This window comes from Lipotes vexillifer, unplaced genomic scaffold, assembly GCF_000442215.2.
Source record: "Lipotes vexillifer unplaced genomic scaffold, Lipotes_vexillifer_v1.1 scaffold312, whole genome shotgun sequence".
NCBI lineage: Eukaryota > Metazoa > Chordata > Mammalia > Artiodactyla > Lipotidae > Lipotes > Lipotes vexillifer.
This window is the reverse complement of record NW_006789251.1, coordinates 1,551,013-1,564,379: the sequence shown is the minus strand read 5'-3', so window position 1 is coordinate 1,564,379 and position 13,367 is coordinate 1,551,013. Positions and strand designations below refer to the sequence as shown.

At 36.2% G+C, this 13,367-nt stretch overlaps 1 protein-coding gene across 1 annotated transcript in view; it reads left to right on the top strand.

Annotated features, from left to right (window-relative positions):
- Positions 1–13,367, top strand: part of TMEM38B (transmembrane protein 38B) — a 70,476-nt gene that overhangs the window by 43,475 nt on the left and 13,634 nt on the right. The window contains exon 5 of the mRNA XM_007462436.1: positions 1,244–1,361. Within this exon, the coding sequence (XP_007462498.1) occupies positions 1,244–1,361 (118 nt within the window). The remainder of the gene's footprint in view (positions 1–1,243; positions 1,362–13,367) is intronic.

Here is a 13,367-nt window from a genome sequence, read left to right as displayed (position 1 = left end):
CCGCTCTTCTAAAACAGGAATGCTGCCCAGTTATTGGTAGGCAAGATCCAAACCCCTGTTACCCAAACCTAACTGTTTTGAACTCAATCCTTAGCTTGTACTGATTAAACAAACTACTTACTTTTCATAAAGTGGTTTATAGGGGCTTTTAAATTTGTCATATTTTATACTGTGGCATTCTAAGAGTTTATTATTTATCTTTTTCTAGTTTTAAGCATAAAGAGCTAGAAAATGATCTGTTACTGAGATATACTTTATGTGGCAAATATATGACATGAAAGTAGTGCTTGTTATATGTTAATAGATAAACATATTATAGACTTTAAATTTTAATGTATTGGCTAATGTATTGGCTAACGCTAATATTTTGTGCTGGAGTTAGCTAAGTGATGTGCTGGAGCTGGCTCATACTGTTTTATGAGAACCATTCCACACAGCAGCCTGAAATGGGCTGTGGGAGTACAGTTGGGCCTCTGTATCCATGGTTTCTGCATCTGTGGATTAACCAACTGTGGATCAAAACTACTAGAAAAAAAATTCCAGAAAGCAAACCTTGAATTTGCCATGTACTGATAACTGTTTACATAGTACTTATACTGTAATTACAACTGTTTTCATAGCATTTACATTATATTAGGTATTGTAAATAATCTAGAGATGGTTTAAAGTATGTGGGAGGATGTGCATAGGTTATATGCAAATACTACATCATTTTATATCACGGACTTGGGCATCAGTGGATTTTGGTAAATGTGGGGGCTCCTGGAACAAATTCCCTGCGAATACCACGGGGCGACTATATTTACACCGTGGAAATGAGGAAATGCTGCAAATCAGGGCTTTCTTTTCCATCCCCCATCCCACCCAAGGAGCTTGGTTAGCACTATAAAGTTTTTCAGGGCTAACATACTTTTCCCAAATCATGCTGTGGAACGTGGGACTTTTGAATCCTTTGTGAAAAAGTGTTATGTGGTCAGTTCAGAAATATTACATATAGAAATGTACTCTCTTTATGAGAAAGTCACAGTATGTATGAACATTCTAAACTTTGATACTTTATGCTGTGAAGAAAGGTTTTAACTTTATGTAACTCAGCATTTCCAAAACTTTATATTTACAGAACTCATTTTTGTGTTACGTCTATTAATAACTCATTAAATTAATATTTTGAGAATACTGTTTGAGAAATATAGAGATAAATAATATTTATTACTTATTGAGTTAAAATGTGTTTTATTTTCAGCCCTGCCAAGGTAACCCTGCTGGGGTCGGTTATCTTCACATTCCAGCAAACCAATCATCTGGCAATATCAAGGCATAATCTTATGTTCCTCTATACTATGTTTCTTGTGGCCACAAAGGTAAGAGTTCAAAGTAGCAGTAAAGCAGTATTACAAATTCTGTGTAACCAAAATTCTGCATAAGGCAAGTAACGGAAAAATTTATTTTTTATTATAGTCTAAAAATATCAATTTTGGGGAGTTATTCAGCACATCCATGACTTACTGAAACATAGCTCTTCTATGATTCCTCATTTGATTTATGCTGAGGCTATCAGGAAGGATCTGCAGAAAACCTTGTAGTATTTACGTTGGAGGCCAGAGAGTAGTGGAAATAGCCAAAACCGATCAGAGACTGCAAAGTGTTATGTCATTTGTAAAATGAGGTTCTTGGAGTAGATGTTCTCTGAGGTTCCTTTAAACTTTAAAACTTTTATATTTTTATATTAGGACATACTTGTGGTCAGTCTCTTTAATTACTGTTGTCTGCTTGGATGCTTTATCCCTTCTTGAAGTTAGGAAATAGTATAAGATGGTATAAGACCATAGGTTTCAGAGACAGGCAGTCTTAAATTCAAATCCTAGCTTCGCTGTCTAATCCCTGAATAGGCAAGTTACTTAATGTCTCTGAATCCTGATTTCCTCGTCTTCATTGTACCGATTGTTGATATGGTTCGAGATGACGTATACCATTCTATGACTGTGTCCGACACATCTTATTTATTTATTTATTTATATTTATTTATTTATTTTTGGCTGTGTTGGGTCTTCATTGCAGCACGTGGGCTTTCTGTAGTTGCGGAGAGCGGGGGCTGCGCTTCGTTGTGGTGCACGGGCTTCTCATTGGGGTGGCTTCTCTTGTTGTGGAGCGTGGGCTTCAGTAGTGTGGCTCGCAGGCTGTAGAGCACAGGCCCAGTAGTTGTGGCACACAGGCTCAGTAGCTGTGGCACACAGGCTTAGTTGCTCTGCGGCATGTGGGATCTTCCTGGACCAGGGCTCCCTTGCATTGGCAGGCGAATTCTTAACCACTGCGCCACCAGGGAAGCCCTCTGGCACATCTTATGAATTTTATTTCAGCTGTATGATGAGACTAATTCTGATTATTCTTCTTCTTAAAATTTTTATATATTCACTGTTCACGAGTAGACAATTGATTTTAAAATATTATTATTTAAGCCTAGAGAAATTTTATAGATATCTGTATCTCAGCCTAGATATTTCTGGCTAAAAACTTACCTATGAGATGCTTAGAAGGAAAACAGTATATATTATATAAATTTACATCTTAGAAAGAACCAAATCACTGTAGGGATCATTTATTTTTATTCCAGTAGTCTCTGCAGTGGAGGTGATCTGTGGTTGTTGTACTTCAGATATCTGAGGCAAAATCTCTTCATATGTGCCTTCTTCTAACAGTCATCAAATTTTTTTTTTTTTTTTTTGCGGTACACGGGCCTCTCACTGTTGTGGCCTCCCGTTGCGGAGCACAGCCTACGGACGCGCAGGCTCAGCGGCCATGGCTCACGGGCCCAGCTGCTCTGTGGCATGTGGGATCTTCCCAGACCGGGACACGAACCCATGTCCCCTGCATCGGCAGGCGGACTCTCAACCACTGTGCCACCAGGGAAGCCCAGTCATCAAATTTTGAGCTGCATTTTTGGTAACATTTTTACTGAGATATATTTTACATACCATACAATTCATCCATTGAAAGTGTATAATTCAGTGGTCTTTAGTATATTCACAGCGATGTGCATCTGTTACCACAATTGATATTAGAACATTTTCATCACCCCAAAATAAACCTCATACCTGTTAGCAGTCACTTCACATTTTCCCTCAATCCCCTCAACTGTAGACGACCACTGATCTACTTTCTGTCTATAAATTTGCCTATTCTGACATTTCATGTAAGTGGAATCATGCAATATGTGGCTTGTGACTGATTTCTTTCACTTGCATGATGTTTTTGATGTTCATCCATGTTGTAGTATGTATCAGTACATTATTCCTTTTAATTGCCAAATAATATTCCATTGTGTGGGTGTACCACATTTTATTTCTCTATCAGTTGATGGATTTTGGGCTGTTTTACCTTTTGGGTAATATGAATAATGAGCTATGAACATTCATGTACACGTTTTTGTGTGGACATATATTACATTCCTCTTGGGTGTATCATATAGGAATTGAATTATTAGATCATATAGTAATTCAACGTTTAATCTTTTGAGGAACTAACGGACTGTTTTCCAAAGTGGCTTCATCATTTTACGTTCCCACCAGCAATGTATGTGAGAGTTCTAATTTCACCACATCCTTAACCAATGCATATCTTTTATATAGCCATCCTAGTGGGTGTGAAGAAGCAATTCATTGTGATTTTGATTTATATTTCCCTGATGACTAATGATGTTGAGCATTTTTTATGTGCTTGTTGGCCATTTGTATATTTTCTTTGGAAAAATATCTATTCAGATCATTTGCCCTTTTTTAATCATGGCATTTGTCTTTTTAATGTTGAGTTGTAAAATTTCCTTATGGATACTGGACCCTTATTAGATTTCTGGTTTGTAAATGTTTTCTCCTATTCTGTGAGTTGTCTTTTCACTTTCTTCATAGTGTCCTTGGAAGCACAAAATTTTTAAATTTTGATAAAGTCCAATTTGCATGTTTTCTCTTTTGTTGTGTATGCTTCTGGTGTCATATCTAAGAACCCATTGCCAAATCTAAGGTCAAAAAGATTTACCTCTATGTTTTCTTCTAAGAGATTTATAGTTTTAGCTGTTATATTTAGTTCTGTGATCTGTTTTGAGTTAATTTTTGTGTATGGGATATCTAGTTGTTCAAGCACCATTTATTGAAAAGACTGTTCTTTCCCTCACTGATTTGTCTTGGCAACCTTGTAGAAAATCAGTTGACTGTAAATGTAAGAGTTTACTTCTGGACTCTCACTTTTATTCCATTCATCTCTATGCCTATTTTTATATTTGTACCATGCTATCTTAATTATTTCAGCTTTGCAGTAAGTTTTGAAATTGGGAACTGTGAGTCTTCCAGGTTTGTTCTTCTTTCTCAGGATTGTTTTGACCACTCTAGGTCACTTGAATTTCCATATGAATTTTAGAATTAACTTGACAATTTCTGCAAAGAAGGCCAGCTTATGTCTTCATAGGGATTACATTGAATCTGCAAATCAGTCTGGGGAGTACTGTCATCTTAACAATGTTAAGTCTTATAATCCATCAACATAGATTTTAAAAATTTATTTAGGTCTTCTTTAATTTTTTTCAATGATGTTTTCAGTATGTAAGCCTTACACTTCTGTTGTTAACTTTATTCCTAAGTATTTTGTTCTTTTTGATGCTATAGTAAATGAGATTGTTTTTTAAATGTTTTATTTTCAGATTGTACCTTGTAAATGTGTAGAAATAAAATTGATTTTTTATATGATCTTGTATATTGTAACCTAGCTGAACTTATTTATTAGCTCTAATAGTTTTTTTTTTTAATGGATTCCTTAGGGTTTTCTACAAGATCATGTCATTTGCACACAGAAATGATTTTCCTTCTTCCTTTTCAATCTCCATGTCTTCTTATCTCATTTTCTTGCCCAGTTGCCCTGTCTAGGACTTCCAGCACAGTGTTGAATAGAAATAGAGAGAATGAACATCCTTATCTTCTTTTTGATCCTAGGGAGAAAGCATTCAGTCTTTCACTAACAAGTATGATATTAGCTGAGGGTGTTTTATAGGTGCCCTTTATCAGATTGAGTAAGTTAGTTCCCTTCTCCTCCTCGTTTGTTGAGTGTTTTTATCATGAAGTAGTGTTGGGAGCTGTATAATTTTTGAGAGTTTCTAACTTTAATCTTTAAAGAAAATGAATGTGTGTTGTGGGTTTAGTTAGATTAACTGGTACTGGTATCTGTTAATTTTTTTGAATTGCAAGGATCAGTTTTCGTTGAAGGCCTAATTTGTAGCATAAAAATGATAGCTTTTCTTACAATTCCTGCCAGACATATAGTTGTTTATTATAGCACCTACATTTAAATACCATATCTCAAAGTGATAATAAAAAGGTATTTTAAAGTAGAATAACATACAGTATTGAACTTTTCTCATAGTATTCCTCAAATCTTCCTAATTAGAATATTATTCCCCTAACATTTTAGAATAATATTCTAATAATATTCTAATAATTTAGAATAATATTCCCCAACATTTTACTAAATATCCACCAACTTCTAAGCAGAATATTCATTTTTAGCTCATCCTTTTGCCCAGATTCCCTTTAGATTTATACTGATTTTCAAATAGCTTGTGATTTGTTTGAGTAGCTACTATAGTTTTTCATTTCTTAGGTATAAAATAATGAATCGACAGAGTATACAGAGAAAAAATTGGCACTATTTTTCTTTACCTTGCTTTTCTTGTATTATTTATATAGTTAGGAAATTTGCATTGTGTGTTTGTTTTGGATAATAATCCAGTGTTTTGACATATACAAAGATGCTAATAAATATGATTCCTCTTTTCAAAGAGACTGTCTCCCCCAAGTAAGACAAGGGCACAGGTATCTATAATACAAGTATAAAAAGAGTAACAGAAAGTAAGTGCCACCAGTATTGCTCAACCTCTAGAATCTCTGTTGTCATCTCACCCACTAGAAGCTGCTCTGTGGTAAAACTCAGGTATTCTCACTCTTGAAATGTGCAGCCTAGCTATGGACTTGTGGCACCATCCCATGTAGACATGAAGCCTCCTCCCCGCCCCACGCCTGCCTATCTTCCTCCTGACACCCTGCCTGAGGATTCCAGTTAGTTTAGCTGCACCTAATGTCAGTCTCTCCCATTGGAGATGATTTGAGAAAAGTTTCAGAAGCATGGAATATCTTTTGGCTCCTCAGTGTAAGAAGTTACTGTGAAATAAATAAAGCAAAGGGAGACTTGAGTGGTCAAGAATGATTAAAACCGAAAAGGGGCTGTTGGGTTTTGAAATTGAGGTATTTGGTGACCTTGGTAAAAGTAGTTTCAAATGGACTGCTAGAGAATAGAAAAAAGTTTTTGATAGACTGAGGTGAATAAGAGGAAGTAAAGACGAGGAGTATAAACTACTTTAAAGGGATTTAGAGTCTAAACCAAAACAACTTGGGAGGGGAGTTTGGCAGTATCCGATAAAGTTGAAGATTTATGTATCTTGGACTTCCCTGGTGGCTCAGTGGTTAAGAATCCACCTGTCAGTGCAGGGAACACGGGTTCGAGCCCTGGTCCAGGAAGATTCCACATGCCGTGGAGCAACTAAGCCCATGCGCCACAACTACTGAGCCTGCGCTCTAGAGCCGGCATGCCACAGCTACTGAAACCCACGCGCCTATAGCCCGTGCTCCACAAGAAGAGAAGCCACCGCAGTGAAAAGCCCACGCACCGCAACGAAGTGTAGCCCCTGCTCTCCGTAACTAGAGAAAGCTTGTGCACAGCAACGAAGACCCAACTCAGCCAAAAATAAATAAATAAAATAAACTTATATAAAAAAAAAGATTTATGTATCTTGTGAACTAGTAATTCCATTTCTAGGTATAACCTACATCAGTCTTCCAAGGTGTAATACAGAACCCAGCTTCATCAGGATCTCTTAAAAAATGTTTTAGCATTTAAGTAGCGTTTAATATTCATTTACTAAAAACTTAGGAATGAGCTCCTTTAAAATTAACAAAAAAATCAACTTTACTGAAGTATAATTTGCATATAATAAAATATAGCCTTTCTAGAGTTTCAGTAAATTTGTGTACCTGTGTAACCACCACCACAACCAAGATATGGAATATTTCCATTCCTTGAAAAAGTCCCTTGTGCTCTAATCAAGTACATCCCAACCACCACCCATGGCCCCAGGGTGGAACACCCATTTCCATGTAAGTGGGATCATATAGTATATATTTTTTCTGTCTGGCTTCTTTTGCTCAGCCTGTTTTTGAGATTTATCCATGTTGTCGCATATTCCTTTTTATTGCTGAGTAGCATTATATACCACAGTTTGTTTATGTAATTACCTGTTGATGGATTTTGGATTATTACCAGCTTTTGATTATTTGAATATGGTTATTATGCATAAAGCTGCTATAAACATGTTTACTTTGTGTGCACATATATTTTCATTTCTCTTGGATATATAGGAATGGAATTTGTTGGGTCACGTGGAAAGCTTATGTTGCATGATACAAGCTTAATATACAGAAATCTATTGCTTTTCTATACACTAATAATGAACTATCAGGAAGAGAAAGTAAGAAATAAATCCCATTTAAAATCTCATCAAAAAGAATAAAATACCTAAGAATAACTTAACCAAGAAGGTGAAAGACTCATGTAACAATGATGAAGAAATTTGAAAATGATACAAAGAAGTGGGTCTGTCTCTGTTTTGTATATAAGTTCATTTGTATCATTTTTTTTTAGATTCCACATATAAGCGATGTCACGTGATATTTGTCTTTCTCTTGTTTCACTTAATATATTAATCTCTAGGTCCATCCATGTTGCTGCAAATGGCACTATTTCATTCTTTTTTATGGCTGAATAATATTACATTGTGTGTGTGTGTGTGTGTGTGTGTGTGTGTGTGTGTATGCACACACACATACAACATCTTCTTTATAGATTCATCTGTTGACGGACATTTAGGTTGCTTCCATGTCTTGGCTATTGTAAATAGTGCTGCAGTGAACATTGGGGTGCATGTATCTTTTCAAATTATGGTTTCTCTGGATATATGCCCTGGAGTGGGATTGCAGGATCATATGGTAGCTCTATTTTTAGTGTTTTTTTTTTTTAACATCTTTATTAGAGTATAATTGCTTTACAATGGTGTGACAGTTTCTGCTTTATAACAAAGTGAATCAGTTATACATATACATATGTCCCCATATCTCTTCCCTCTTGCATCTCCCTCCCTCCCACCCTCCCTATCCCACCCATCTAGGTGGTCACAAAGCACTGAGCTGATCTCCCTGTGCTATGTGGCTGCTTCCCACTAGCTATCTGTTTTACGTTTGGTAGTGTATATATGTCCATGCCACTCTGTCACTTTGTCCCAGCTTACCCTTCCTCCACTCCCCGTATCCTTAAGTCCATTCTCTAGTAGGTCTGCATCTTTATTCCCGTCTTGCCCCTAGGTTCTTCTGACCATTTTCTTTCTTCTTCTTTTTTTTCTTTAGATTCCATATGTATGTGTTGGCATGCGGTATTTGTTTTTCTCTTTCTGACTTACTTCACTCTGTATAACAGTCTCTAGGTCCATCCACCTCACTACAAATAACTCAGTTTCGTTCCTTTTTATGGCTGAGTAATATTCCATTGTATATATGTGCCACATTTTCTTTATCCATTCATCTGTTGATGGACACTTAGGTTGCTTCCATGTCCTGGCTATTGTAAATAGAGCTGCAATGAACATTTTGGTATATGACTCTTTTTGAATTACAGTTTTCTCAGGGTATATGCCCAGTAGTGGGATTGCTGGGTCGTATGGTAGTTCTATTTTTAGTTTTTTAAGGAACCTCCATACTGTTCTCCATAGTGGCTGTATCAATTTACATTCCCACCAACAGTGCAAGAGTGTTCCCTTTTCTCCACACCCTCTCCAGCATTTATTGTTTGTAGATTTTTTGATCATGGCCATTCTGACCAGTGTGAGATAATAACTCATTGTAGTTTTGATTAGCATTTCTCTAATGATTAATAATGTTGAGCATTCTTTCATGTGTTTGTTGGCAATCTGTATATCTTCTTTGGAGAAATGTCTATTTGGGTCTTCTGCCCATTTTTGGATTGGGTTGTTTGTTTTTTTCATATTGAGCTGCATGATTTGCTTGTATGTTTTGGACATTAATCCTTTGTCAGTTGCTTCATTTGCAAATATTTTCTCCCATTCAGAGGTTGTCTTTTCATCTTGTTTATGGTTTACTTTGCTGTGCACAAGCTTTTAAGTTTCATTAGGTCCCATTTATTTATTTTTGTTTTTATTTCCATTTCTCTAGGAGGTGGGTCAAAAAGGATCTTGCTGTGATTTATGTCATACAGTGTTCTGCCTATGTTTTCCTCTCAGAATTTGATGGTGTCTGGACTTACGTTTAGGTCTTTAATCCATTTTGAGTTTATTTTTGTGTATGGTGTTAGGGAGTGTTCTAATTTCATTCTTTTACATGTAGCGGTCCAGTTTTCCCAGCACCACTTATTGAAGAGGCTTTCTTTTCACCACAGTATATTCTTGCCTCCTTTATCAAAGATAAGGTGACCATATGTGTGTGGGTTTAGCTCTGGGCTTTCTATCCTATTCCATTGATCTATGTATCTGTTTTTGTGTCAGTGCCATACTGTCTTGATTACTGTAGCTTTGTAGTATAGTCTGAAGTCAGGGAGGCTGATTCCTCCAGCTCCGTTTTTCGTTCTCAAGATTGCTTTGGCTATTCGGGGTCTTTTGTGTTTCCATACAAATTGTGAAATTTTTTTTCTAGTTTTGTGAGAAATGCCAGTGGTAGTTTGACAGGGATTGCATTGAATCTGTAGATTGCTTTGGGTAGTAGAGTCATTGGAAGAATGTTGATTCTTCCAATCCAAGAATATGGTATATCTCTCCATCTATTTGTATCATCTTTAATTTCTTTCATCGGTTTCTTATAATTTTCTGAGGGATTGCATTGAATCTATAGATTGCTTTGGGTAGTAGAGTCATTTTCACAATGTTGATTCTTCCAATCCAAGAACATGGTATATCTCTCCATCTGTTTGTATCATCTTTAATTTCTTTCATCAGTGTCTTATAATTTTCTGCATACAGGTCTTTTGTCTCCTTAGGTAGGTTTATTCCTAGATATTTTATTCTTTTTGTTGCAGTGATAAATGGGAGTGTTTTCTTAATTTCACTTTCAGATTGTTCATCATTTGTGTATAGGAAAGCAAGAGATTTCTGTGCATTAATTTTGCATCTTGCTACTTTACGAACTTCATTGGTTAGCTCTAGTAGTTTTCTGGTGGTATCATTATGATTCTGTATGTATAGTATCATGTCATCTGCAAACAGTGACAGCTTTACTTCTTCTTTTCCGATTTGGATTCCTTTTATTTCTTTTTCTTCTCTGACTGCTGTGGCTAAAACTTCCAAAATTATGTTGAATATGAGTGGTGAGAGTGGGCAACCTTGTCTTGTTCCTGATCTTAGTGGAAATGGTTTCAGTTTTTCACCATGGAGGACGATGTTGGCTGTGGGTTTGGCATATATGGCCTATATTATGTTGAGGAAAGTTCCCTCTATGCCTATATTCTGGAGAGGTTTTATCTTAAATGGGTGTTGAATTTTGTCAAAAGCTTTCTCTGCATCTGTTGAGATGATCATGTGGTTTTCCTCCTCAATTTGTTAATATGGTGTATCACGTTGATTGTTTTGCATATATTGAAGAATCTTTGCATTCCTGGGATAAACCCCACTTGATCATGGCGCATGATCCTTTTAATGTGGTGTTGGATTCTGTTTGCTAGTATTTTGTTGAGGATTTTTGCATCTATGTTCATCAGTGATATTGGTCTGTAGTTTTCTTTCTTTCTGACATCTTTGTGTGGTTTTGGTATCAGGGTGATGGTGGCCTTGTAGAATGAGTTTGGGAGTGTTCCTCCCTCTGCTATATTTTGGAAGAGTTTGAGCAGGTTAGGTGTTAGTCTTCTCTAAATGTTTGGTAGAATTCGCCTGTGAAGCCATCTGGTCCTGGGCTTTTGTTTGTTGGAAGATTTTAAATCACAGTTTCAATTTCAATGTTTGTGATTGGTCTGTTCATATTTTCTGTTTCTTCCTGGTTCAGTCTCGGAAGGTTGTGCTTTTCTAAGATTTCGTTCATTTCTTCCAGGTTGTCCATTTTATTGGCATATAGTTGCTTGTAGTAATCTCTCATGATGCTTTGTATTTCTGCAGTGTCAGTTGTTACATCTCCTTTTTCATTTCTAGTTCTATTGATTTGAGTCTTTTCCCTTTTTTTCTTGATGAGTCTGGCTAATGGTTTATCAATCTTGTCTATCTTCTCAAAGAACCAGCTTTTAGTTTTATTGATCTTTGCTATCATTTCCTTCATTTCTTTTTCATTTATTTCTGATCTGTATGATTTCTTTCCTTCTGCTAACTGTGGGTTTTCTTTGTTCTTCCTTCTCTAATTGCATTAGGTGTAAGGTTAGGTTGTTTATTTGAGATGTTTCTTGTTTCTAAAGGTGGGCTTTTATAGCTATTAAGTTCCATCTGAGAACTGCATTTGCTGCATCCCATAGGTTTTGGGTCATTGTGTTTTCATTGTCATTTGTTTCTAGGTATTTTTTGATTTCCTCTTTGATTTCTTCACTGATCTCTTGGTTATTAAGAAGTGTGTTGTTTAGCCTCCATGTGTTTGTATTCCTTACAGATTTTTTGCTGTAATTGATATCTAGTCGCATAGCGGTGTGGTTGGAAAAGATACTTGGTACAATTTCAATTTTCTTAAATTTACCAAGGCTTGATTTGTGACCCAAGATACGATCTATCCTGGAGAATCTTCCAGGAGCACTTGAGAAGAATGTGTATTCTGTTGGTTTTGGATGGAATGTCCTTTAAATATCAATTAAGTCCATCTTGTTTAATGTGTCATTTAAAGCTTGTGTTTCCTTATTTATTTTCATTTTGGATGATCTGTGCATTGCTGAAAGTGGGGTGTTAAAGTCCCCTACTATGATTGTGTTACTGTCGATTTCCCCTTTTATGGCTGTTAGTATTTGCCTTATCTATTGAAGTGCTCCTATGTTGCATGCATAAATATTTACAATTGTTATATCTTCTTCTTGGACTGATCCCTTGATCATTATGTAGTGTCCTTCTTTATCTCTTGTAATAGTCTGTGTTTTAAAGTCTATTTTGTCTGATATGAGAATTGCTACTCCAGCTTTCTTTTGATTTCCAGTTGCATGGAATATCTTTTTCCATCCCCTCACTTTCGGTCTGTATGTGTCCCTAGGTCTGAAGTGGGTCTCTTGTAGACAGCATATATACGGGTCTTGTTTTTGTATCCATTCAGCTAGTTTGTGTCTTTTGGTTGGAGCATTTAATCCACTTACATTTAAGGTAGTTATCGATATGTATGTTCCTATTCCCATTTTCGTAATTCTTTTGGGTTTGTTATTGTAGGTCTTTTCCTTCTCTTGTGTTTCCTGCCTAGAGAAGTTCCTTTAGCATTTGTTGTAAAGCTGGTTTGGTGGTGCTGAATTCTCTTAGCTTTTGCTTGTCTGTAAAGCTTTCAATTTTTCCATCAAATCTGAATGAGATCCTTGCTGGGTAGAGTAATCTTGGTTGTAGGTTTTTCTCCTTCATCACTTTAAATATGTCCTGCCACTCCCTTCTGGCTTGGAGAGTTTCTGCTGAAAGATCAGCTGTAAGCCTTATGGGGATTCCCTTATGTGTTACTTGTTGTTTTTCCCTTGCTGCTTTTAATATTTGTTCTTTGTATTTAATTTTCGATCGTTTGATTGATATGTTTCTTGGCGTGATTTTTCTTGGATTTATCCTGTATGGGACTCTCCGTGCTTCCTGGACTTGGTTAACTATTTCCTTTCCCATATTAGGGAAGTTTTCAACTATAATCTCTTGAGATATTTTCTCAGTCCCTTTCTTTTTCTCTTTTTCTCCTGGGACCCTTATAATTCGAATGTTGGTGCGTTTATTGTTGTCCCAGAGGTCTCTGAGACTGTCCTCAGTTCTTTTCATTCTTTTTTCTTTATTTTGCTCTGCAGTAGTTGTTTCCGGTATTTCATCTTCCAGGTCTCTTATCCGTTCTTCTGCCTCAGTTATTCTGCTATTGATCCCTTCTAGAGAATTTTTAATTTCATTTATTGTGTTGTTCATCTCTGTTTGTTTGCTCTTTAGTTCTTTTAGGTCCTTGTTAAACGTTTCTTGTATTTTCTCCATTCTATTTCCAAGATTTTGGATCATCTTTACTATCATTATTCTGAATACTTTTTCAGGTAGACTGACTATTTCCTCTTCATTTGTTAGGTCTGGTGAGTTTTTATCTTGCTCCTTCATC